The sequence below is a fragment of the Aptenodytes patagonicus genome, chromosome 15 (assembly GCF_965638725.1).
Source record: "Aptenodytes patagonicus chromosome 15, bAptPat1.pri.cur, whole genome shotgun sequence".
NCBI classification, from domain to species: domain Eukaryota; kingdom Metazoa; phylum Chordata; class Aves; order Sphenisciformes; family Spheniscidae; genus Aptenodytes; species Aptenodytes patagonicus.
Genome location: NC_134963.1, coordinates 5936486 through 5963754, shown reverse-complemented (window position 1 = coordinate 5963754; position 27269 = coordinate 5936486). Strand labels below are relative to the sequence as shown.

The following is a 27269-nucleotide window of genomic DNA, read 5'->3' as shown; positions in this document are numbered from 1 at the left end:
AGATGCATGTGCCTCTATCCCTGACACACCGGTCTTGAAATATCTCCCTCTTGGGGTGTACAGCTTCCAAGGAATAGCAGGAAATTGCAATTGTTACACTGGCCAGAGAATGGATTTAATTTGTACTGTTTTATCCTCCCTGTTGGAAACTATCCTCTCTTTTCTTCCACGCCAGCTAAAAAGAAAAGAAAAAAGAAAAAAAATCCAGCAAAACCAACACATTTCTCTATAAAGCCTTCCATGCAGTTGGATCACAGCCTACCATAAAGCATACATGCTTCCTCTATCAAAGGTACGGATTGCTTGCCTTCTGCAGGGTTTCTTGCAACACATCCACGTAGGTCGTTCTACATGCAAATTTACAGCAATTTAATTAAAGTTAGCTTGAAAGCCACTGGTTGGTTAGTTCAACTGGTATACAAAGCTGATGCTAGGGGTGTAGGTATATGTTTGCTACAGAAAGGGCTGTTTCTTGGGATGAGAAAGAGCTGGTTAAAAGGGTCGAGTGCATGCTCTCTGGCTATGCCAGGGCAAAGCCAGATTACAGTTAAACAGTCTGCAAGAGGGGAATTAAACTGACTTTTTGCATACAGAGGAGGAAAGAAGCTGCAGTAAAAGTAACACGTCAAACTGCCCAGCAGCGATTGTCCAAGCAGAGGCTCAGGAGCCCTAGCTGGTTTAGATTAGTTCAGCCGGCATCAGTTTCTTACTAAGGCTATCAGATTGCATAAGTTAAGTGAAGGAGCTGGGCAAGTTACGAGCATGTACACAATGGTGATGTTGCTCCAGCTGAAGGGCAATTACTTGTTGAGCAACCATAATTCAGTTCCATTTGATCACGTCTGTACAAGAGAGAGGTTTGCATTCAATCTAAGTCACCTGTTTTCCTGAAGTAGGTACAACTCTGGGCTATGCAGGTGGAACCAGCCTTTGGAAAGGCAGGTTGCTGGTCAGGATAGATGACAAAGAGCTGAAGCTTTATCAGGGCTGAGCAACAATAGACAATTTTTTTTTTAAAGAGGAATTTTGTACTCTTGTGACATCACAGTGGGAATATATTTGGCCCTGTTAAGACTGGAAAGATGATTGCAGTGATTGAGTTACAGGGGCTTAATGAATTACTGCTCGTCAGCTGAGCTGTGGTAACTGACTCTGCCTGTTGGACACACAAAGTACAATGCATTAGCTCAAGGCTAATTTCAAGCACAGTGAGGCATGATGTGGTTACCCAGAGCAGAAGCTGGCCTGAACCCATAGGGTAAAACCCCTTTGCTTTTGGAAAAGTACCTAGTCGTGTTAATTGGCTCCGGCAGGGTGGCTTTAGCAGCTTATCTGGCTCCAGAGCACAGTGATCCCCAAGCTCACACGAGGACTGAGGGTGGTTCCTAACTTAAAGACTTGCGGTCCTGTTTCAGCCAAGCTCTGAACCCAAATCGACAGCACAGTCCCTAGATCTGCACCAGAAGTGGTTTATTACTGACTCAGGAGGGAAGAATCATAAGAATGCAGTGAATTGTTAACAGCACAAACCTGGGAGGTCTAAAGCAGGTCAGCAAGGAGGACAGCAGCTCTGCAGCGAGGCCATGGGAAAGCACTGGAAATGCTCTGCTCCAGTGCTCCAACCCCAAGGTGATCTGACTGGAAGCAGATTAAAGAAGGCTGGTGAGGCATGGTGAATCACTCCTGTTGGGAGCCGTTCCCTCTTTCAGCAGTGACTGTAGCCAAGAGCTGAAGTGACTCACGATAGCAGCATCGGCTGATGGTGGGAGACAGGCAAAGGATGGCACAGCCCTAATCAACGCCTGTCATGGGGCCAGGCCACATCAGGTCCGATAGCACCCCCGCGGGCAGGAGAACTGCAGGCAGCAGCATTCTTGCTGAGGCTGCCATTGCCAACATTGTTGGCTCATTACTTAAGACAGTCTTTCTGGCTATCTCTTCTGCCTCCTAAAGCTTTATTTTCTCTTCCCTAGAGAGGAACAGGAGCTTCAAGAAAACCTGCCTCTCCAGTTGCCTTCATCCCTACCCTGTCAACGCAGAGTGTTGAAAGAGGGAGGATGTGGAAGGGAGAGGGGAGCAGAAAGCAGGAGTGAGAAAGTGAAGCAAAGGAGGGAGCAGGACTTACAGGGGAGAGAGCAATCTGGCAGGGGGGCAGGCTGCTATGTTGGGGTCTGCGGCATTGTCACTCAGTGCTGAAATCAGACGGTGATGCAGAAAGGAGTGAGAGGGTGGGAGGGAAGAGAGAGGAGAGCAGAAGTCCGGCAGCAGGGATGAGCAGGGAGATGGCTGTGGCTATGAGGCAATTAAGCCTGATCAGGCAGTCAAGCCTGATTAAGCTGTGCCCAGAGCTCCCTCTCCTCCTAGTGCCACACACACAGGCTGTGGCTTACAGCTTAGAGGGCCACGAGGGGATGAAAGCACAGATGGGGGCTCTGGCTGCTATTTGTGTGATCTCTCCTGTGCAGCTCCTGGCTTGACATGGCCTGCAAAAATGCTCAGAAATCCTGGGCACCTTTATAATGGTCGGGACAAAATTTCCGGCAAAGACAAAAGGCCCAGGAAAACCTAGTTGCACGGTAGCTCCACACAAAGCACAGTTAATCCTGGGTTTTGCTACCTGTCACAGTGCATTACACTCCCCTGCAGCTGACCCCCAGCATGAGGCAGAGCCACTTTCCCCAGCAGCAGCACTGCAGTCAACAGATCTGCGTTTGTGTTCAAGAGGGCCCTTACCAAGACATCAGACAAATGGGCAGCTCTGGAAGGTGGGGCAGAGAGTATGCAACTGTCAAACCTTTTTATAGCAGGTCCCACAGGAATTTGTTTTCCTCCTATTTTTAAGTTGAAAAGGATCGAGTTTCACTGCAGGAAATAGTTCTCCTCCTCCTCCCTCCCACCCACCTTTCTTTTTTCTACAGCACATTGGAAGAGCAGTCTGCTGTCTGCCTCAGGTTTCCAAGAATCAGGCAGTCAAACTGGAACCAAAGCGCTTGTTATCTGCAGCCACAGAAGCAAAGAAAGGGAGGCTGGAAAAGAGATGCTCCTGTCTGCAAATGCTCAAAACTTTAGGGTGTATGTATTGCTGAGATTGCACCCTTCCCCATCCCTTTTGATCAGGTTGAGATTGTAATTGGGGTCTTGGAAGAGGTTTCTGTGAAGCCCCTAGAGACAGGATATTCATATCCATGGAAGCTGCCCTGCCTTCTTCCCTAGTAAAGCAATGTCACAGAAAGATCTCGGGGAGGGAGTGCAATGACCTGCCCTCAAGGAATCTCTTCTGCATTGTATCACTTGCAGAGCTGGACATTTGCAACAGCACTCAAATATAGGCCTAATTTTGTGTTCCTGTTAGAAACAAACACATTCAATCAGTGCAATGCTCTTAAAATCTCCACATGCCCGGGCTGTGCTAACATCATGACACAGATTCCTGCACATCGATAAATCTGCACCTTGTTGCAGATGCAAAATGGACAGTCAGCAGCCATGCACTGGGGCTCTGGGCAAGATGCACTTAAGCCATCAGACTCAAACCTGCAGTTCAATTCCCTATCACCTAGGATTTAGAGCAGGGGTCTGGCTAATGAAAAACAGCCTGTTGGACACTTAGCTACAATACAGTACCTTTTGGTCCTCAGAATTCACAGCCCAGCAATTTCTCACCCCCTCCTTCCCCATTCTGCTGATACTGATCAATTTTGTTCACCAGACTCAAACCCGTCCTTCCTGCACTGGGCTCGAGGCAAGGCACAACTCATTTCTCCCATTTCCCTCGCAGTGACAGTAGAGACAATGCCTCTTTTGTAGGTGTTTCTACATGCCTGGTGGAAAACCTATCAGAGACTAGCACAGTTATATCAATAATCTCCTGTTTATTATTCCTCCTGGCATGGGATTTGCCATTACCTCTCTAGCACAGGCAATGTTTTCCATTCATCTTTTCTCAGCCAGGTGTTTGCTCATTTGCAGCAGGGGGCTTCAAAAGAGACAAAGCTACAATTGATGGAAAACAGAAGGCCAGGCTGCTGCCAAAACGGGTTTTCCTCAGGGATATTCATAGTCTTAGAAATGGTTATTACAATGTCTTTCAACAGTGGTTCTACACACCTGTTAAAAAAGCCTTGCCTTTGCTTTCATTGGACCTGTCTTTCTGATGACCTTTGTTGGGCACCTGTTAGTCAAACACTTTTCAGGTTCACATCCTTCCAGTGTAACCAGTCTTGGGTAAATAACTCAGCATGCAGGAGGGCTGTCACTGGAGTAGGACAAGCCCCTCAAATCTCAGGGCCTGATATTGTGTTTCTGGCCTACAGAGTGATGGTAGTGTGGTTTCAAGTAGATTCAAGCATGGGGTTAAAGTGCAATAGCTCTTTCTTAGCAGCTCTGTGCACAAAGAGTTCCTTGTCTAGTAAGGGTGCCCAAAGGCAGGGAGACCTACTTGGGAATGACTTCACACAGATCAGAGCACATCTGTGCTCAGATGTCCATCAGCAGGTGGTAGCGCTATCGAGTATACAGACTGAAGCAAGTGCCTATTGATAAACCCACAACACAGAACTGCAGAGCAAAGTCCATCAGAGACTCATCTGCAGAGACCTGTTTCAAGAAAATTTAAGTAGATATCTACTCTCATTACTTCTATTAGAAAAGCACAGAATACCTAAGTACATGCATTTCCTAGGCATCATTCAAGATTTAAGGATTAAGTTTGGTAAATTTATTGTAACTGACCTCAGATAACTTTCTGTACATCTGCATTGTGTGATTAGAAAGACTGAATACCTGAGCACATACATGGTTCAATGTATGAATTCACTTTGCCTGGGTCTGTATCCTTTGTACATTGGCTTACCCTAGAAGGGTCCTACATTTCAGTCAGTGTAAGGAATCACATGCCTTTGGTTTCCAGGGGCCTTTATTTTCTCATCTCCAGTCCCACTACCTTCTGGCTCTGTGAGTTACTTAGTGAGGATGGACCCAGAGTTAACATTTAAGCAGAATACAAAAGGGCGTATCAAATCTAACCAAGTTCTTGGTTTTTGCTCTGGTGTAGAGCTTCAGAAACACCCTCTCCTTTCATGTTACACACTGTTCTGGCAGACATGGCCACCTCCCTAAAGCTGGGTATGTTTCACGGACATAAAACTTGAATGGGGCTGAATCTTTCCGTTTTCATTAAGTCAAATCTCACAATGAGAGTTGCGGCAGTAAAGTTGCCAAAGTGGCCAGCCTTCTGCAAAATACTTTGGACTAGAAGACCTTCTTGGGGCTGTCTACTATTATTAGAGCCACAGTACTTCCCCTTTTCAGTTACAGGAGGGCAAGTAGGATGCTTTGCTGTAAAGTTTATATGGTGGAAGCTTGGAGTTGTGAAAACTGAGCAAGACACACAGGACAAACTAAGGAGATCAGGTTTGAGTTTGCAAAACAAAGCCAGCTGGTAGTGGGAAGATGTGGATTAGAGCAGACACAGAGTGAGAGTCCAGCTGGGGAACAGACCACAGCTATCTTGGAGGAAGAGAGAACTTTTCCAGCCTGCCCTTCCCAGCACTTTCACTGCAAAGCCTCACAGATTTTGAACTAGAACTGCCCTCTTCCTCCTCCACCTCCACTCCCGCGTGGACTGGCTGTCTGGGCCATTATCTCAGCTCTGCTCAGGTCCCACTAGGTTCTCTCTGCCCGCAGCTCCCAGGCTCTGGTAACAGATATCTCTGAGACAGAAGATGAACCCACCACGTTGCGGTTATTTCAGTTCCTTCCCTTTTGTCCGCCTTCAGGAGCCAGTAGGAGCTCCTGGAAACAGATCACCAGCCTGGCTGGGGTCCTCACCAGGGAAAGACCAAAGTCATTGCTGTTCAGACACTACAAGTCCTGGACTCTCATTAGTAGAACAATATTGCTGCCTTGATCACAGGGATTCACTCTGGTAATCCCACGCACAATCAAGAGCTGCTTGGTAAGATTCATATCCCATGAGCACAGGGACAGTTCCTTCTCCGCTCCCTGTGCCCTCCAAAAAAGCTGGAAAGGAGCTGCAGTCAAGCCCTTTGTATTTCACTTGGGTCAGTCTTTGCTCTGCCTTCCAAAGAACCGGGCACAGAGCCTGGGCTGCTGGTACAGCCCAGCAAGCCAGGGGCTATCCCCACTCCAGTGGGCCAGGAAAGCCACACACATATGGAAAGAGACCCTGGGAAGAAAGTGAAGAACTCTGCAAGTTAGAGAAGAGAAAGGAGGGAAAATGCTGCTGCTGGCTAAGTATCTTCAGAAGTTATTACTTTGTAAATACAGCTCCTTCTCCTACTGTATTTTTGCCCCTTGGCATGACAGAGGAGCTATAAATATAGCTACCAATTATGCCAAAGTCTGGGGAAGGTGCCACAGCCTGCCTTAAAATGTGAGCTGGCACCCCTGATGTGCAGAACAAGAATGTGCTGTTCCTCTACACAGGTCTTAACATTTCAAGCCAGACAGGGAACAAATGCCCACAGACCATTTTATCATCAGAAGAGACTAGCAGTACCTCGTCTACATGCCTACAGCCCTAGTATGTCTTTCCACGAACATTTCCAGCATGGAAACAGCAAAAGAACATTTTCATAGTTGGAACACCACTGTGGCAGGAGACTCTGTCCCAAGGAGGGACATGCAGGCTTGGCTCGCAGCACTGTCCAACCCTGAGCACAGTTTATTATTCTTCCGGGTGCAGGAGAAGGTAGGCAGTGAGGGGCTAGATCCTCCAGTTCAACCTTCAGAGCATCTACACAGTTCAGTGTTGCTTGAATCAAATGCCAGCCCTGCCAGGGGAATGGGGACCCCAAGAGATTTACCCAGGCACTTTGGAGCAATTCAGAAGTTTACCACTAGGCAGCTCATGGGTAAGAACATACCTGTAAATACCATGGGCAGAAAAATGGGCTTTTGTGTGTATGTGTGTGTGCAGTAGGTTCATACTGATAATGCTGTCTGGATTTGCAACTGTCTAGACAATGGGAAAATTAGCATCATGAAACTGGATAGTTTTGTGAGATGCCCAGCCAAATATCTGGGAAATATTTTTGTAATGGTTCTCCTCAGAGGGAGATATGAGCCTGAGCCGTCCATTAGAGATGCAGCTCTTTTCTCTTGCATTCCGGTGAGGGATAGAGGGGGTTTTACTGAGCCCGCCGGGCCTCATCTGCCATGCTTTTCAGCCAGATGCCGGGTGCTACTGTGGAGGAAAATAAGCCCACAGCACAAGCATGGCAAATGAGCTTTCCGTAGGCTGGAGCTGCTGCTTTTCTGGCATGGAGAAGGAATTTCATCCTAAGAACTAGAGGCTACGACTGCATGAACAGTGGTTTACCTCTGGAGACAAACAACTAGAGGTCAGTGTCTCCCCAGCCTGTTTTACAGCCTACAGTAAAGTCCAAAGGATTTCTAGGCTGCAGGGTTTAACTACTGCTCTCTGTGGGGTAAAAGCTCACAGAGAGCAAGCAAGGCTCATTCTGAGCCTCTTGCCTGGAGCCCTGGGAGCACAAGGCTTAGACATGCACCGGGATTTCTCCTGCTCTCACCCAGAACAAGAAGATGCAGCAACCAGGATTGTGCTTACGGCTGAGGCTGGGAAGTGCTTTGTCTCCAGGGCCTCTGAGAAAGTCCCTTCTCAGAGCTGTAAGGCCAAGTTCTACCATGGTGATACTTGCTCCCATAACAACCCTAGAAGCGCTGGTCCAGCTGAGCAGAGTTGGTGCCAGTGGGAAGACAGAGGGAGGCAGGACCTGCCTTTCCTCAGATGACAGGTAAACAAGGTTCCTGTAGCATCTCCATCCTGTGAAGAAACTGGAACAAGCTCAGACCTCAGTGGTCCTCAGAAGTCCCTACACAAAGGTAACAAGCTTGCCACAGCCGAGCCCTTCTCAGAAAGCCACCAGTGTCCACAAGGAGAGAATGACAGATCCAGACTTAGAGGTATGCCTCCCCTGACTGGGGTTTTGTTTCAGTTTTGCTGGTACTTTTTTTTTTTTTTAAAAAAGAAAAACAACCTCCACCCCCCAAAAAAACCCCGCACATGAACCAAAACACCAAACCCCACTTTGTACTGCTCTTAGAGCTAGTGACCAGCTGCAAAGATCAAGTTGGGTCTAAATTCTAGTTTTGGCCCCAAAAAAGCTCTCTCTCTAGTTCTGCACACCAGCAAACACAATGTTTATAGGATGATAACATCTAAATACAAGAAGATTGAAAAGAACAATATACAATTGATGAAAAAAAAAAAAAAGAGCTCCAAAGCACATGCTCTATTAATGACTCAGGACAATATATCAACACCTTCCATTGCTTCTCTGAGAAGCTTCAAAAAAGGCAGGGGAGACCAGACAACAGGCACCTCATCTTTTTAGACCAAAGATATTATCTTCCCCTGGAAGGAAAGAGCTATCAATTCATCTAAGGACAGCAGAGTTTAAGTAGCAGCTCAATATTATTGATGATTGTTGGCCAGGGAACCTTTGGCTTGGTTTAGCTTGTGAAAGCCTTGAAAAACTGCTCCGAGCTTTCAGTGGATATGTTAGAGAAATAAACAGAATAATATTTGCAAGCCCTGTGTAGATTCCAGGAAAATGTTGTGCTCAGACTGGGGGCTTCTCCCCATGAACAGCAATGGAGGCTTTCTTTCATAGTGTCAACAATGACAACCAAGGGTCTGGATGCAAAAAACAGAAGGACTTTTAATGCAGAGGCTGAATTTGCCATGGGTCACTTTTACAGAGAACTTGCATTTTCTTCTGTGAGGGACTGTGTGATGTTTCTGGATACTGTTCAGCAACAGCTGAAAGAGTCCTCTGGAACAAGACTCTGTTGTGGCATGGGGTTTTCAAAACAACAGACCTAGCTAATCCAAGGAAGGAGATGTCCAGTGAGGGATAATTTGCTGTGGGAGGTGGTTCTGGTAACACAGCCAGAGACATGCTGGTGCTAACAGGAAAGTGCCAGAAGAACCAGTGCTTGCTTGGATATGGGCAGCCCGGCTGGCTAGGTCTTGAAGCTGATGCACTTCTACAGAGCACTCACAGGAGGAAACTTAAAAGAGAAGGCAGAGCAGAGGATGGAGCTAGCTAGCCCCATGGATGTGGCATGGGGACACCGCTGATCTACAGCCGAAGAGCAAAGCCTTCAAAATACAGTGCAGCATGCAGGAAATAACTGACACACGTTGTGTTCTCAACCAGGTCTCCATGTGCCCAATAGGTGTATGGCGAGAACCAGACAAGGTACTGGGGATAGAAACAGGTCTCCCTCTCTGGCAGGGTACAGCTAAGGCACTCAAAAAAGCTGAAAGAGACAGGTCATGGGGTGTACTGACTGTAAGAAGCTTCTTTCACTGATCCCACCGTGACTTCTAGCAGTCTGGAAGGCAGAAATAAATACCTGCTTAAGAGAGTTTATTACAGTCACGTTGGCCTAGCTGAACTTGTTCTGACTCTCAGAGACAGCAGAGGCATAAGAGAGAGAATATTGGGTCCTTTGAATAGCTGTCATGAAAACTGTATTCCAGATTACTCTTCTGAAGTCAGCAGAAAAAGACTGACTATGATGAAATCAATCATCAAGGGGCTCAAAATGGGTGCACTGAGCTGGTCCATTTTAAGGAGATGGTGAGTATTTGGTGTGTGTGCTTAAATGCCTCAAAATCAATAGCCACTTCGGGGAAAAAGCTCTTAGCTCCTTGACTAGCCCTGATTTTTGATGAGGTGCCCCCAGTACAGTAACACACATGATACAGAGCAGCACCATAAGAAACACAACCTGGATGCAGAAGCTAGGCCAGAAGCAAAACAGGTAAATACAATCTAGTGCTGAATTGGTTTGCAATATTTGCGGTTAGCTCAATGGTCCCAAAGTGTTACACTTTGCCAATATTGACCAAAGTGAAACATTTTGTGTTTTCTTGGCAGAAAAATAAAAAAGTTGCTACAACAACTTTTCCTTTTTCGCAGGGAAAGGGGAAACAAAGATTAGCCCTATATGCTCAGGATTTCAAACAGGAGGGCAGTTTTGCTCTGGAGATGATTGCAGAAGCAGTTCAGAGAAACAAAAGCCTCTGTCCTCCCATTTTATGTCAGAGGAAGACAGTAATTAATACCCTTCAGATACTATTGAAAGAATTTCCTACCTATGACAAAATAATGGCACCAGAAAGTTAACATTTTCGTTCTGCAGGTTCTGTTGTTGTTTGACTTTTCTGAGCTATTTCCTTGCTCCCATCCATCACAACACTGACTGGATAATTTCCACCACCCCCCCTCCAGTTTTTGTAGAACTAATCTTTTGAGTTTTGTGAAGTCGATCTTGGCTCATGGCACACACCCCACATCTGTTTTCCTAGGCCTTACCATTTGACTCAGAATGATTGCATTTTAACTTCATCCCCCCACTGCTACCGTCAAGTTTAAAAACAAAACTAAGCACTCCCACCACCACCAAGGCGTACCTGATGTCTGGGAAGGCACATGTCCCCTCGCCTCCTGGTACTGAATAGTGAAAGGTTACTGTAAGAATGCCGACTGCTTATTTATTATTCTTTAAGATGATATGGTGTGAACTGACAGCATAGGTTAAATACAATTATTCTGTATGAGTGAATTTTCAAAGCTCTCCTTTTGGTTCTTATCCAAGATCCTTTGAAAACACATCGTTGAAGATAAGCACGCACACAGACTAGTGGGATGTGACATATTCTTAAACTGGTCATGTTGGTTTTGCTGCCTTTTGAAATCAAGGCCTGAGAAACTGCCCATCCCTGTTCTTGGGCAAACTGCCACACACTGACTTTGGACTGAAGACCTCACTACTGCATGTCCCAAAGCGACCAGTGACTTGGCAGAGCCATCCCCAGACACTGCAAGAGACACCAAACTTTCAGGTGGGAGGTACTTGCTGAAAAGTTTGGTCTCTCAAGATTCAGATTTTCCCAAATTGAAACTTTAAACACTATTAATCCTCTTTGAAAACGTAAGCTCTTAGCTTCTTAGCACCTTGCTGAATTTCAATTAGGGTGATTGGAAGGGAAAAATGCTGAGTTCAGTAAGGCAACATCTACATTAGAGATAGGATATGCTCAAGCAAGAGCATGTCTATTGGGCATGTAGTCAGAAAAGTGCTGCTGGACCTCTGCAGATTCATGACCTTCAGTTAAATTTGGCTAGATATATCTGGGCTGGATATGCTTTCTACCATTCTGCATCTGGTAAGACAGTTAATAAATACTTCTTTCAGCATCATCTTTCCTGCGGTATTTTGCTCATTCTAATTCTGCTACTAGGCAGAACTCAGAAATGCAGGAATGTGAAAGTTAGAGGGGAGGGTTTTGTCCCAAGTGCAAAACACTAAATCTGGGCTCCAGTACACATTTCCTTGGCTGTGGGAGTCAAAGCCCAGAGACCAACAGAAAAGATGAAGGCCATGGGTTAAAGGCAACTCCACGCCAGGGTATCCCCCTTTCCCTGGCCCAGCTCTGAGCATTGCAGAGTTCTGACCATCTCTGCTTGGTTAACCCAAGAGCAGGATGGCTACAGAGCTGAAATGGTGACACACATCAAAAAAGAAAAAAAGAAAAAAGAGGAAGTGAAGAGAAATTTTAAATGCTGCTAGTTGGTAATTATTCTGAAGAATGAACAACGAGGGAAATAGCTTTCACAGGGGCAAACCACTATGATTTGGAAAAAAGGTAAGGTTTTTAAACTCTTACACAGAGTAAGCTCTCTGGTTGCAATTAGGAAATGTTAGCTCAGTCAGGCACGGAGAGTGCTTCCTTGCCAATGTCCAAGTCTTGTTTTGTCTCTGATAATTCCACATTCTGCTTTTAAGAGACAGCTCATGTTTGATGTTAGTGTGTCAATATATAAGGCTAAATGCTGTCCTGGCATATTCTGACCCTTTAAAAAAAAAAAAAAGGAGAGGGGCAGATTTTTTTTTTACTGGAAGATTTATTGAACATGATAATTCTTGGGTTTGGGCTGCACACTTTAAGCCATGTGACTTTTGCCATCATACTTCACAGAGATGCACCCAGAATGCTACGCTGGAAACTAAGTCTGAAAGCTGGACTAGGAGCAAGGGTCCATCTTTCTTGCTTTTGTCCTTGCACTCCTACTCTGGGCTGCTGGGCTTGCTTCGAGTTCTCCAGCCCATTGCAAGGTATAATGGTAGCGTAAGGAACTATATTAGTTCCTCATAGCTCTTCACTGTATAAGAAAGCCTGGGGTGAGGAGCAATCCATTCCTTAGAGCTATTCCTGCAAGGGGCTGGTCAAAACAAGGAAAACTATCAGGCAGAACAGCTGCATTTGAACATCACCCTCTAGATACGTTGTTGGCCACAGCAAGGAAGAATTTGGAGAGATGGCTGTTGGACTGACATTTGGATGCATTTTAGTGCAGCGTAACACATCAAGCCTCCTTGGAAGTGAGCCCTCCTCACTTCACCTGGTCCAGAGTTCCTTGTGTCTCATTGCAGCAGGTGGCCCTTGAAGTGAGGAGAGCTCCAAGCCACACTGTTACTTGTATAGACTGTTCTGCTCCATCTTACTCATTCCCCTTGAACCTCTTATATTTCCCCTTTCTCCCTGCACCCAAAATAAAGATCCTTGAGAAAGTAAGCGCATCTTGGAACAACTAAGAGACCCCAAAGCTCCAGACTTTGGAAAAATCAGGCGCAAAGTGAGAGCAACACATTTACAACGGTCACCTGAGTGTAGCATTACACAAAATACCAAAAGCAAGAGAGTTGAACATTGCTTTTTTTAAGCTACAGATGGGCTGCATTAACCACAAAGGAAACTCAAGAAGAGCTCGTGTCTGGAAGTAATAAAAACCATTTGCATAACATGCATGGTGCATTCAGTGCTAGCAGGAGGTGCTGGATGAAGAGTCCAACAGGCTGGGGACCTCCTTTGTCAATGGAAGTGCAAACCCAGAAACCCTCTCCCAGAAGTGGCCTGGAAGCGCTTCCTCCGGGAAGAAGGTGGGTCAGTCTCCCAAGCGCAGGTACCATTTCACCTTTCAGAGAGTCAAGCCAGTTTTCAGGTGACCCCTGCAATGCATGACAACCATTTTTGAGGTACCAGAAGTAGATACACAGAGGAAATTCATATGATCCAAACAACTACGAAAAGTTTTACCTCCTAAACCTGTGCTGGAATTAGGGCACCCAAGTGCCCTAAGTGGTGGTACAACAACCTAGCACAGAGCATCACAGGCTGAAAGCTGCATAACTGCAGTGATAGAAATATGCTGGTGTAGCAAAACCAGTCCTGCTCTCTGCACTAGTATGGAGGTTGCCAGCACAGTTTCTCTCTGCCACTGTACAGTGTATCCCTCACACTTGCTGAGGTTGCAATAAGTCCCAACTATTCTCCGCTGCAGGCATCAGTCAACTGCTGATGGCTAGAGTCAAGAGAACTTAAAGCCATCCAACAAGTCATACTCATTTATCTACTGTCTCACCCCTTTTTTCTTCAGAGGATGACACGACTAAGAATGGATACACCAGCGCAGTAACAGATAGGATCATCCAAAGCCACGTCCTCACACACTGTTGCCACGTATAACATCAGGGCACAAACCTTCTCCTTTAACATAAGTAATAAGGGCCTGTGTTTTTTGGAGCAAGGAGAGTGTGGCTGAGATTCTTCCCTTGCTGACACACCACAGTGCTAAGCTGCTGTGGCAGGCACCAGAAGGAACAACTGTAAAGTGAAAGACATTATAATCTAAGGAAGGGCTGGAGAAAGCCAGACTGAGATGTCATAATAACATAAGCCAGAATTCATTACCCTTGTAACCAAAAAGAAACTATTGATATGCCAGTTTCCACCCATAAATAGCTATACTTGAGGGTCTGAGTTTATAAAATGTTGAATGACTTACCATATGTTGCACTGGATGGTTTTGGTCGGAAGTCCACAAAGGATCAGTTAGACAGCAATTTCTCCTGTTGAGACAAAAACTAAGAGGTAAAAACTGCCTTGCCAAACCCAAAAGATAAGCACAAAGACACATTGTTTTAAATCACAGGGGAGCAGAGTGTGCTGGAACACGTAAGGAACAAAGCAAATACAGACTCTTGGGGTGTTTAGACTACAGCCTGTCTGCCTTTTTCCACGTTGGGTTGAATGAAAAAGCAATTTACAGCGAGTTCAGGATTATTGCAGACATGCCAGAGAGTCCCAGCTGCACAGTGAGTTGTTTAACCTGGGAAAGCCAGCTCATTTACAGGTAAACGTTCCAGGTGTTTACAAGGCAATGAGGAGGTGTAGGTTGAACAGTGCGGTAGTGAGGAGTTGGCTCACAACAGCCAGCCCTTGTCCCTGTTTTCCCCCCCATCTCATGTGCCCAAGCCTCTTGGCAAATGGGTCCCACTCCATTTTCTCCCTTTATCTGGGATAGCTTTATCTCTCAAGACATGGTGGGGAAGGGCATGGTCAGCAGGAAACATCCCAGGTTTTCCCTGGCCCTGTTTCTCTGCCAGGGATTTGCTCAGTTCCTGTGCCCTGAGCACCTCATTTACCGCCAGAAATAGGTCTAATATCCAGGTTTTAAACTCGTATTTCCGTGGACTAAAATTGATAGGTGGAGGTGTGTAAGGGGCATGGAGAAACAGTTGAGACACTACAGATTCTCCACGCTGGTTGCCAAGTAGATGAATCCTGTTGCCCTCCATGGGAGAGGCAGGTTGTCTTAGTCACAGAGGACTCCAAAGCAGGTCTGATTTGGAGAAGGGGAGAGCCAAGGGTGGACATGAAGCTGGGAAAATGGACCGTGGCACAAGCTTTCTCACGGTGCACAGTGATGGCAGTGAGCAGAGGCTCTCAGGAAAAAGGCTGAAGTTCTCCTTTCCCCAAGAAGGCCCCAGCATTTTGATTTCACTTTAGTTGGGCCACTGCAGACCACCAACCCACAGCCCCATATACGCTCCACATTGAGAGGGCTGCAGTTGTTGTGATACACTATTTATCTGTATGAAATGCACACATACACATATTGAGTGCTATCCACTTGGTACACTTGCAAGTAAGACACAGCCCTTAGCCTGCAGGAGAATTACCATTGTGGGTTACCAGCTGAGACAAGTTCATTTTACATGTGAGTGGAAAATGCTGCTTAAAGACCACATGAACCAAAAGGAACAAACAGCAGGGCCTGAAGCAGTGGTGCAGAGAGGTCTGTTATGTGCTTCAAATTGCTGAGTAGCTCTGAGCATGGCCATCATCAGTTCTCTCAACAGACCTTCCTTGCAGAGAAGTGAACTAGACTATAATGCCCCACTCTTCCCTCGGGATCTAGGGCATCTTCCAGACCCACCCACGTCTTCCACACACAGTCAAGCATCCCTAATTTAGTGGTGGGGCTGGGCTAGGGCAGCACCATACAGGGGGTAGGTAAAGGTGGTATCTACCAGTGATCAATGCTGCTGTAGTTGTGTCAGACTCAAGTACCTTCTGCCTTCGCTTCTCTTCCCCTTTGCCTGCACAGATTGCGGGTTCTCTGGAGCATGGTTTATCATCTATCTTCTGCACTTGCAGACAGCATTGCAACACTTACACAATGGGTGCCAGTATCAGCCAGCAGAGCAATAGGAGGAGACTTTCCTTTGCAGTAGTTACTCCCAATTTATCCCAGCAATAGATCACTCTGGGACATATCCCCAGTATACTTGCCAAGGATGTTAAAACAAACATGAGGAAGCTCCTTGAGGCAGGTCCCCCGGCTTCCCAGCTCTCAGACAGCTCTGCCTCACCAGCTCCTGAAGATTTCAACCCACCAGTTAAAAGGCAGGAGGGGAGCAAACAGCATTTGCTTTGTGCGACATGGAGGGCTGAGAAAATTTGGAAGACAAATTATTCAAAATAAAAAGTGGTGCAAAAACAGATTAGGAAACTACTGTGCCGTGACTATTAATGAAGCGATAGAAAATATCAATCACTCTCCAGCCTCTGAAGCTTGCTGCGAGAGAAGAATTAGGAGATTTTATGTTCCAAGTACCAGGAAACCGCAGGGCCCTGGTGCCTAGTTCTCAAAAGAACACTGTTTGAATCACAGGGAGGAAAGCAGAGTGCTGCAAAGAGAGCCAAAGGCAGAGTTTAAAAATAGCAGCTTTCAGTTTTGTTTCTTTTTTCTTCTTCTTAAGTGCCTGGGTACAAGATCATGTCAGAGGGTGAATAAAGAGAGCAGACCAGCCCCTGTGGAGAGAGAAGTCTTCCTGAATACAGTACTGCTGGTCGGGGTATTGTGGGCTGTTCATTTTGCACTCCAGTGTGTCCCCCCCGCCCCAAAGCAACTAGTTTCTCCTGATCCTACTGTCACCCCAGCCCAAGAGAAGAGCACTGGAGGAGTGGGAACTGGGCAGCTTAACTAGCCCATCAGTGCGTGCAGAAGCCAGCACAAATGAGCAAAGCTAAGGGCTGAATGGGTAATCAAGCCTGAACTATTCCCTTCTGGACACACGCAAGGCCAATTTCCCGTAGCATTAAGGACACTTTTGAAATGCTGTGCAAGGAAGGAGATTTACTAACATATTTGTGCTAATGCTCTGGTTCTGTGTGCAGGGAGAAATCATGTCTGGCTGCTGTACACTGGCAAATGTGCTAAACCAAGAGAAAAGATATCTGAGTTCTGATGCTGGTCAAATTTCTCCACATCCCCTCAGTCTCTGCACTATGCGCCACTTGAAAGACCACCAGGCCAGATTTACAGCACCTACCAAAGCAACCAAATGTGGAAGTTGGATGTTGGTACCTTAGGCAGGCAAAGGAGACAGAGCAGTATCTCCTGAAATGGACAGCAAAGCTTTAGGTCATGCAGTGGAGTACCAGTGATTGTTTTAAGGCAGAAATAGGCTGGGTCTGCAGAAAGAAATGAGATCTTCTCATCAGAATAGACAGAAAACCAGACATGTCTTTCGGTAGCTGGTAGAAGGCAAAGCTCCTTTCTTGCAGGGAGGCAGGATGCCCCCTTGGGCCTTTGCTCTGTCTGTGGAAAGAGAAGAAAGGCACAGCTGATGCTCAGGATAAGGCTGTCTGCATCCGACTCCCCAGGGAAGTCTCGTGTGTGTTATGACTCATTGCTCAGAGGATGCTCTCAAATCAAGAGAGGAATAATCCATGTAATAAGGACAGCAAGTGCAGGGAGCCACATGAAACACCTTTTCCCAATTAGCAAAGCATACACACAAACCCTTTTTCCCAGCCAGCTCAGGGACAAAACAGTCAAGTTTTTCACTGGTATAAGCTATGATTCAAATGGAGGGCAGAGGGAAGAGAAATATTGGCTCTGTCACTTGGTTAATAGTAGTACACAAATCACTTAAACCTCTACCAATGTATTGCAAGCTTGACTTGTTGCAAGTTCATTGTCTTCTGTCACTGGCAAGGGCTTCTGGACTCTAGTGTAGAGAGTGACCAACTAGCACACAAATCACACAGCATTCACAAAAATTCAAATACAGTTTAAAAGCAAAACCCTAGTACTGATAATTATGCTGACCAAGTCCTAAAGGAACATTTTAACTTCACAAATATGCAGAAAAATCCTGAACATCTGGAATCTGAAGTATTTCCTTGTAAAGAAGTTTCCACTGGAATGTCATCTGTTCTTTCTGTTATTTGAGATAGGCAGCTGACACAACCAACTGGACTCCAGTGACCTGCGTGGCACAGAGCTCTTCATTCCTGTGGCTCATAAGATGGCCTACGAACCCAGTAGTGCCATGGGCCAATGTAATTGCCTTGTCACATGCACAGACTGTTGAGCAGCAAACTTCAAAAAAGCTGCCTGCATGGAGTTAAAGAGCCCCACGTGTCCTAGAGATCCTTTGAGAGACACCCAAAGTAACTTGCTCTTGCTGTCCTTCAAAAGGACCAAACCAGAAGGTACTAGGAGCAAATCTAGCGGTACAATGTCCTGCCCTCCAAGTAGGCCTGAAAGCTTTTATTATGTGAGAAAGTCTTTAAAGCACAACCTCAGATCCAGTGCTTCCCTCCCTCCCATTTAGCCTTGCATGTACAAAAAGCTCCTTCAGCCCAGCTGGATTGGGATTTTCCCTTGCTCAGCTTTCAGTGGAGATTACTATAACTGCTGACAAAAGCAGTGTGCAAATGCCTTATAATGCAACCCTAATGGTAGAAGAGCTCTCACCAAATTGCCACTCCAGGGACTTTCTTGTAGTTTCTGCACCTATAAAAGACACAAGCTGCTTGGGACATGGCAAACTGGCATCCCGATGCAGGGAGGCAATTCAGAACAGGAGCGGGACTTCATATAATGTTCCTCTCTCTTAAATGTAGACATAGCAGCAGATTGGAAAAACAGGTGGGTTTTCCTCTGAGAAGAATATATACTAGGGAGCACTGAAAAAAGCCAGGGCCAAGATGAATTATCCTGACCAACTACAGTAAAATTACTATAAAGTACAGGCAACATGACGCAGTGCATTTTCTCATTTGTGGCTCGGAAGACAAACTTGCCATCAAGCTTCTTTTGGAGAACAGTAGGGGGTGGCTCAAAGCAACATGCTGCTGCATGTTCATCTACTATCGCACCCTCCTAGCACAGATCCCAGGACTTGTACTTTTTAGCCCTCAGCAGTTGCAAAGTACCAACAAATACACATACTCAAGCCTGGGGAGCTTCCTGTTTTTCAGCTGGAAGACTTCAAAAGGTTTCACAAAGGCCAAAATGAAAAGGCATTTGGATGTTTCCTAGACAAAACCTTGTTATTTCCATTCTGCAGGAAGTGCTGACGCTCTGAAGACAACCAAGCAACCACACTCATTGAGAAATGGCACAAGACATCTTCGAGTTTGTCTCTGCCAATGCTTTGACCTTGCCACAGCGACCAGCCAGAACTTGCTGGAAAGCTCTCAATACTTGGGAAAATTGTGGCATCATTCTACCATCTCCCATCCAAAGCAATACACGAACACATTGTACTTCTGGAACAATTCTGGCCCTGGCTGCATTTTGGGGCTATAAATGCAGACAGCAGTGGAGAGGGGCACATGAGAAGAGTAGTGGAAAGCTGGCAGTAATGATGGATGCTATTTTTTCCAGAGTCCAATATAGCTGCTACAAGGAACAAGCCATGCACAAGGAACGCTGCATCATGCTCACACTTCCCAGGTACGCCCCGGATTGAAATCCTGATGGATTTCTGTACCCTTTAGTGCTGCCTGCAGAGTAGGTTTTCTTGGAGCAATACAAAGCTACTTCTGAGAGAATGACGCTGTTAAGATATATTGCGATACAGCAGCGGAAAACCGAGTCTCCAGCACAACTAGAAACATAACAGTTTTCCAAGAACTATTTCACTTTATGGAAAGGATGCGGCTGTGAACATGCATTTTATTATGATGCGAGGTGGGGGGGGAAGCCAACACCATCTCCTAACACATCCAGTGCAAGCATTTGTGTAACCCTGGGCTTACAAATTATTGGGTAAGATGTTGCATGCCTCTCCTGAGGCAGAAAGGGAAAAGGCCTTTCAAGGAAGTGGCACTTAAATTTTCTTGCAACTTCTCTGTGTATCTGAATTACAATTGAGGGCTAGACTGAAGTAGCCTTATATATTCTGATCAGGAATCCTCCATAAACAATCCTACTGAAGCTACAGATTTTTCTATGAGTTCAGGTTTGATCAGACTCCTGCTGCCAAACTGCCAGCTTTCTAGCATCTTCTGTGGCAAATATAAGGCGATATACAAGAACTACACATCTCAAATTTCCTTTCTCTGCATGAAGAACCTTACACAGGACATTTAAAATACCTTTGTCAAAGAATAAAGCTCCAGTGGAACCATGTTAAGAACAAATCTGCACTGAGAGCAAAGACATGGGTGTCCAACAGAGAAAAGCAGTTCAGTCATGTTTTGACACATGAGAGTTCACACACGTCACAGCCTGGTCCCAGGATAACCAGCGGCAAAATCCTTTTCTGCAGTAGGCCCAGCGGTTTGGATCATACTACTGGCAGACACTTGACCTGGCTGTCTTGCCAGCTCCCAGGTTCATGTTTTCCTTCTTTGTTCATCAGATACTTGAAGCAACAATATCTCTTTCCCCTCCTGTTTTCAAGAAAAAAATCCCCTTGAGAAGGCTTCTCTGTTCTCTTCCCACTTAAACCTCCAGCTGTTTTTTGCCTTTGCATTACTAGTTCTGTGCAAATCGAGGTCAACTCTGAAAATAACTTCCTGGCATTTTAAAAACCTTTCACTCTGTGATTTTAGATGGAATTTTGAACCTTTCCAATTAAATGCTTGTGATTGGCCAGGGAGATCATACAAATCATCCTGTTTCTGTCCCTGGATTGGATGAGAAGTTCCACCATAAATTTGCCAGGTGATGTAAACTCTGTTTTCCACAGATACATGCATTCAGATTAGATCTCTGCTAACAGAAACTCACCAGCAGTAAGACTGGCTATAAAACTCCATCATCAGGTGCTTTGTGAGCCAAATCTCTGAAACCTTACGCAAGAGGACTGCCTATTTCCCAAGCCTACAGCACAAGACAAAACTGCAGAGAGCTCATCTCATTATCACTGCACTGAATGGGTTGGATCAACATTAAGGCCCCAGCGTCAGGCATTGCAAGGCAGCCCCTGTCCTCAGGAGTTTAAGATCTAAACCAGACAAAGAAGACAATAATCCTGAATTGCCTTTTCTTATGCTGGAATATTTTAGATGAATAAAACTGCAGGTTTTGGCATGCAGTAGCCAGCTCTGAACAATTTGCTTTGTATCCAGACTGCTTAAAAGATACCGGGGTGAATTCGTCCTATTGATTTTCATTTGGGAAGAATCCCTGGTCTCTGATTTAACTCCACTTTTCGATTGCGTATTACAGCTGTGCCAGACAAATATCCATCCAAAGCAACAGCATTACCTCTAGCAGATACTCTGGGAGTTTACATTAATGTCAATGGACTTCAGGCACCTTCTGTCCTTGTTTCTCAAGAAGCTCAGGACCACATGGCCACCATCAGCCGAATGAGCCACAAAACTTTACATGCAACTCAGGAGCAAGCCTGAGTTACCACAATTATGACATGACATCAACATGGTCCACACCTGTACTGCTAACATGGTCTGGAGCCCTGTGAGCCTCCCCTGGGAACCCAAAACAGTTGCTCATGTCTAATCTCTGCCTCAGTTTTAGTGGGGAATTTCCTCTCTGCACTTTAAGGGGAACAATATTTTAAGCAAAGCTATTGCAGCCTGATGACTGAAGAGGCAAATTAAGGGAAGGCATCCAGTAGCTGGAAATAAAGCTCCATTACATTATATTAAATATTAAGCTCAGTGTAGTAAGCCAGACAATTGCATACTGAATTAATAACGGTATTTATTCCATTTAGTGGAGTATGGAGGACACTTAATCATCAGAGCATTTTAGATCAGAGCTGGCATCAACAGCTCAGCTCTAAGGGTATTTTATGGAAAACATAGAGGTGGATTGAGTAGCTGGAAGTGAAGAGAGTGCAAATGTGTGAAATACAGCTGATTTGGTAATAATAAAGTTATATGGCCTTGATTGTTCATTTGGATACTACTGCTCCAGCAACACTTTGTCTTAAGAAAGCATAAGCAAGTCCCCAAAGATAAGCTTGGGTTGGAGCTTGTGTAGGATCTGGAGGCATTTAACGTCTTCTCTTTTTGTAAAACATTTATTATTTTTAAAGCAAAAAAAGTATCTGCTCAACCAAAACAAGAAAATGCCATGGAGAATTCTGAAGCTCTTTTTTTTTTTTTGGCAAAATGTAAATGAAATAACAAAAAGATTGAAGAGGAAAAAAATATGCTGATACAACTGTCTGAAAGCAGGTGTGTTTTATTTTTTTAAACCTAAAGTCGTCAACTATTTTTCCAAACTTCAGTATGGAAAATTAAAGAAATTCTTGCAGGAAGTTTCTGCAGTAAGAACCCTACCTTTTGAAATATAGGGATTAAAATATTAAAGAGCTACAATAGGACACCCAAGGTATCTCCCCTCTTATTATTCTTTAATTTTTCTACTTCCTAATTTTGGGCTCTCTGATTGCCATCTTTTCCAGCCATATGAAGAAATGGCTCCCCAGGCATCATGCAAGAATAAGCATTTTTCCCCATCACTCAGCAGGAACACCCTATCACTGCTTAGGTACATTTCTCAACCCTAATCACTTCCAATTGCTGTGGGTTCTAAAATTCAGTCTACTGGAGAAAGAAATAACTGATCTGCCATTTTCTGCAACTCTGATTTCCATGCCTTTCATGGAGCAATTTCATTGACCTCACAGAAGCCCATCTGGATTTACACCTGTATAAAAACGAGGCAAGAAAACCTGACCCTTGGTGTGGAATATCAAGTTTATAAATGTGTTTTGTATCTCCAAGAATCTCCCCATCTACAAAGGTGAACAGCTGTTGCTATAAATCAGACAGTCTTAGCCAGCCATTAGAACTTCATCCAGATGATCCATTAAAAATATACAAAGGCAAGGTTTTGGAAATAAAAATCTACCCTCATGTCCTCAGGGACACCTTCTGTTGGAGAAAAATCTCATAATTCAAAGCTAAAATTAGTTCACTTTAATGCTTTTTCAGGAGAGCCATGATACTCAAGAGTAACATCGCCTTGAAAAGGCCTGTTAGATGACTTAAGGGATCCTAAACATCTGGCAGTTTGGTACATACTGCATTGGAGACATCTAGCGTCTTTTTCAACTTCTCCGTGGGTGTAACTCTTCACTATTAGCTAGAATGGCTGTATCTGGTTCAGTTCCCATCAACCTTTTTCTCTATTTGAGTAGGAAACACTTGCTAAAGTGTGGAAACAGCTGGCAGAGTTGGCTGTAGCTTGTATTAACAAAACATGCTCTTGTTTCTGACCACAGACTGGCCTTTAAGTTCCGACTGCAATTGCCAAGGGCTCTTCTTGGCTTTTCAGATGAGACCACGTCACCCAAGATGTACAAGTTGGCTGTGTTAAGGGTTGGTTCTTGGAGCATAACGCTCACTGTCAGGAGGGAAAAAGCTTTGTGTAAGTAGAGGGGAGCAGGATGAGCAGCCCTATTTTATTTGCTGGGAAACTGTGACACAGGAAGATTAAATTATTGGCCTTTGGTCATCTCCCAGTGAGAGAGACAGACCCATAAATTCCTTTCCAAGGGAAATGCCCTAATTAAGGCAGGCCAACATGCAAGTCTTAGCTACACACCACTCACCAGGAGTGTAAGTCCAGCCAGGACGGGGCTGCTGGACTGAACCTCCTGCTGTTGGGGACGGTGGTCATAGATACCTGTGTTCCAGGATCACTTTGGCACCCAGCTTCCCTGGGACACTAGGAAGCCCACATCATCTCCTGCCCATTAATAACTCCCAGCTCCTTGAGTAGATAGCACGTCTTCTGCTCTCACTCATACCAAGAGCATAAAATGCAGCTCAAAGGGGCAAGACGGTTGGTCAGCCTTGTGCTGACCACTGACTCATCACCTGTTCCCAAAGTAGCAGTTTTCTCTACCTTCATCAAGGTCACTGCTTAGTCCTGAAAGGTAAGGCCAAGTAAGGTATCACTGTTCTGTTAGGCTTTGTCATTTGTCTTTCTAAGGGTACTGGTGTGTCAGACATAACACGAACATGGAAAAACCAATGAAACACAGACAGAGCTCCACCTTGAACCTCCAGACAGTCACACAGAATAACAAGCTCAGCTCCTTTCACTCAATTCCTTATGTTCTTTTGAGACCATGAAAAGGAACTTTATGGTATGCTGGAAGGGATGAAGTATTAACTATCAAAAACTAGACTGAAGTAACCAAGAGCCTGGATTATTTTCCTCTTTGATGAATGCTTATGTAAATTCAAATAAATATGTTTAAATGCAACCTTTCTTCAATTCTAGCAGAGCTTATTAAATCCATTTAAGTGAGACAAGCTAGGCTCCATGTAACGCCAGGAACTCCCCTGACAGTTTGCCTTCCTACTTAACATGATACTCTATGATTACACATACCAGAGCCTTTCATTCAAGCATTTTAATTTACAAATACTTTTTACATTTTTTAACGCCCCTGTGGGCAAGCATTAAAAGTCCACTTTATTCAAGAGTAATCAATCGAAGTGTGGAGAGGCAGCCTGTTTTGCTCCAGATCACGCACTGAAATACTAGCGGAGTTTGGAAAACTCCTTCCCTGGTAGTCACTCAGATACACAGTTTCCATTAATAGCAGATACATTCTCTTAATGCTGGGCCAAGTGCTCCGAGCAGAGATGCAGAGAGCAAACTCAGTAGCAAACAGGCCATAGGAAGCAAAGAGAGACTAACCTTCCCCGGAACCGGCCACAATGAGGACATCCATCACTCTTTCTTTCTTAAGTTCACTTACCAAGCAGGCGCTGCTCTCTGTTGTGCAAATCTGTCAGAAGTTTTCTCCATGTCTCTTCCCAGAGCTGAGTGTCTTCTAGGGGAGAAAAAGGTATTACTAAATGACATCAACTCAGTCTTAAGTTTTCTCAGACATCATACAAACTGCACACTTGCATGCAATCCTTCAGAAGGACCTGCAACCCATTGCCCAGGCTCATCTTTTCTTTTTTAAATTGTTAGGTCCGTTATTTCTGGAGTTTTTAATGCCGTTTAATAACATGATTTGCCCCTCTCACAATGCAGAGCTGGAGTCTGGTTAAGTCCAGCCTTTAGGGCTGGTGGAGCTGAGAGAAGGCAGCCCAGTCTGATTAGTACCAAGAAACACAGGTTCCAGCAGGACTCTTACCAGAGCCAGCCGCAGGGCAACAGTTCCTCTTCTGCTGGGCCTCCAGATGGTCTCTGTGACCCCCTAAACACTCAGAAGCACTTCAGCTATTAAATGTAGGCCTTAAAAGCAATACCGAAGAAGAGACTCCCCTTCAAACCCAAGTTTTTAAACAAACAACACACAGGCAAGTACCTTCCCCTCAGGAACCCAGCTCCCGGCTGACACCTTTGCCTCACACCTGCAGGACGCGAGCCCTCGGGGCGGAGCACAGCTGCCTCCAGCAGGCAGGTAACGCTTTCTTTGCCGGGCTGCTCCCAGGGGGCTTCAGGTGACACAGCCTTTAAACGAAGCGTAGGCCAAAAGCTCTTCGTGGCAGAAACTAGAGACACCACTGCATGCCCAAACCAAGTTGTATCTGTATTTCTTCATGTGCTCTTTGTAAGTGGAGTGTAATTATACACGAGGAAGCCCCTGCCCTCCCTGGGTGTGGAGAATACCTACAGCTTTGCGCTAGAATTACCCATGAGAGACTGTTCAAGAGGCCTCTCTGGAGAGGTCAAATTAGCTAAACGAGGCCCAGCTGTGCTGGTTTAGGGCCACAGAGCACCAACAGCCCCTAGGCATTAGAAAAATATCCACCTACCTTGTCTTTGCTTGGGTTTTATAGTGAGACAGTGACCTGGCTGCAGCAAGGACAGAAGATAAAACCCAAGGTGCAGGTTGCATCTGTAGGAAGCGTTCCAGGCTGCAGCAGTGAGAGCTGGGAGAGAAACAGCCCTGGGGATGGCTCGGAGGGAAACTTGCACAAGCATTTATGTTTGCAGGCCGTTCCTGAAATGTTTTAGTGGGATAAACCGAGAACTGCCATCCCTCCATGTAAATAAAGGGATTTGTCATAAAGCTAACAGATCCCGCTCTTAAGTAGTTCCCAAGAATATGAAGTGACAATGAGGTGCCTAAGAAAATAACTTTCCCACTGCCTGGGAAAAAACACTGCTAGGACGATAACTTCACAGCTGTGACTGATACGGGCTTTGAAAGAAAACAGAGGCCTGAAAGACTCTGTGTATGGTCTGAACAAGAACAAAGACAACAAATAAAACTGAGGTATTTTTTAAAGGTCTGTGTCTTACCTTCAATTATCAGCTTAAAGATAAGTTGCTGGAATGGTTACAGCCAGCCAGTTGCTCTGTAGGAATCTCATACATACCTGGCAAACACAGGGAGCAGTAAACTGGTGCTTGTAGCCTTTTGCCCATCCAGGGGATCATCCCGACAGGTCAGGTCCATTGTGCATTCCCACAAACTCTTCAGGTGCCGTTCTCTGGCTGCCCCATCACTGCAAAAGGTGATTGGGACTTTTTTTTCACATGTCCCCACAGAGAATTTTTACAGTTGTATTGTGCCCAAAAGGTTGGAGCAGAGAAACACGAGCCTGCGACCTCCAAAACCCCGGGGCTCCACGGGAGTTTTGCAGTTCATTTACACTGAGGCAGGATTTGCCGCCAGGTTTGAACCCCAACACCTCCCACTGGTACCCTTTTGGACACACAGCTTTCTCCTACCATTTCCCCCATCCTTTCCCATGGGCTTGTGAGAACAAAGAAGCTCATGTTTGACAATTGCTCCACACAGAATCATTAGGTGCAATCGTGGAGTCCAGCGATGGAAACGATTTACCCAAGGGGTCAGTCCCACTTTTCTGCAGAGGGCCCAGCCCGCCAGCTTTCTCTGTTACTGACTGTGGCGAGCTGGGCAGAAAACAGTTGCCGCTTTTTAAGAGCTATGTTCTCACAAAACCAAAGTTATGATGGACAGAGAACAAGCAAGCTCAGTTCATGAAGAAATACACTGACCGCTCTTCCTCCCTCGTGTCACTCCACTGACTCCAGGGCAAATTGCAACAGCACTGATGGTGGACTCATCCGTCTAGGGCAAAACAAGGCTTCCTTCAGATCCTCTTTTATTTACTCCAGTCAGCTGTGCTGAGTGTATCGATTCAATCAGCTATTTCCTTAACCATAAAACCAGATGTGCGCCGTCACGGCCCATCTACAGGGACTGAATCCATGCCATTTAGAAAATGCAGAATAAAAATAAAAAATCCGAAGAAAGCTGAGATATGCTGATGTTTGGAGCTCCCAGTTTCCTAGGTAAATTGCTTTTCTTTTGAGTCCCATTTATTTTTGTTACCTCCAAAGAAATGCTGTTTTAGCCACATTTCTTGGAAACAGTGTTGAGATCTAATGGGTTGTTACTGATGTGAATTCTCAGGGGAGAGGCTGGAGAACAGAGGGAATGTAGTATTATCTTTGCTTCTGGGCATCAGCAACTTCTGCAAGCAGTGTGGTACAGTACATGTCATTCTTTGCTGAGGCAATTAATTACCTCAGTTCCTAGTGACAAGAACTATTCAGCTTAAAAAAAACCCACTGCAGCCCTTTAGACTTAGGTTAGCTTCTGGGCATCTGGGTAGATGTGTGCATTAGGGAGACTGTATTGCT

The 27269-nt window shown here is 45.3% G+C and overlaps 1 protein-coding gene across 1 annotated transcript in view; it reads right to left on the bottom strand.

Moving 5' to 3' along the window:
- Positions 1 to 26653, bottom strand: part of LOC143167568 (uncharacterized) — a 53993-nt gene extending 27340 nt beyond the window's left edge. Inside the window, exons 1-4 of the mRNA XM_076353151.1 lie at positions 26622 to 26653; positions 25976 to 26104; positions 24397 to 24471; positions 13905 to 13968 (exon numbers count right to left, since the gene is read on the bottom strand). Of these exons, the coding sequence (XP_076209266.1) occupies positions 13905 to 13968; positions 24397 to 24471; positions 25976 to 26055 (219 nt within the window). The 5' untranslated portion in view covers positions 26056 to 26104; positions 26622 to 26653. The remainder of the gene's footprint in view (positions 1 to 13904; positions 13969 to 24396; positions 24472 to 25975; positions 26105 to 26621) is intronic.
- Positions 26654 to 27269: the final 616 nt, after the last annotated feature.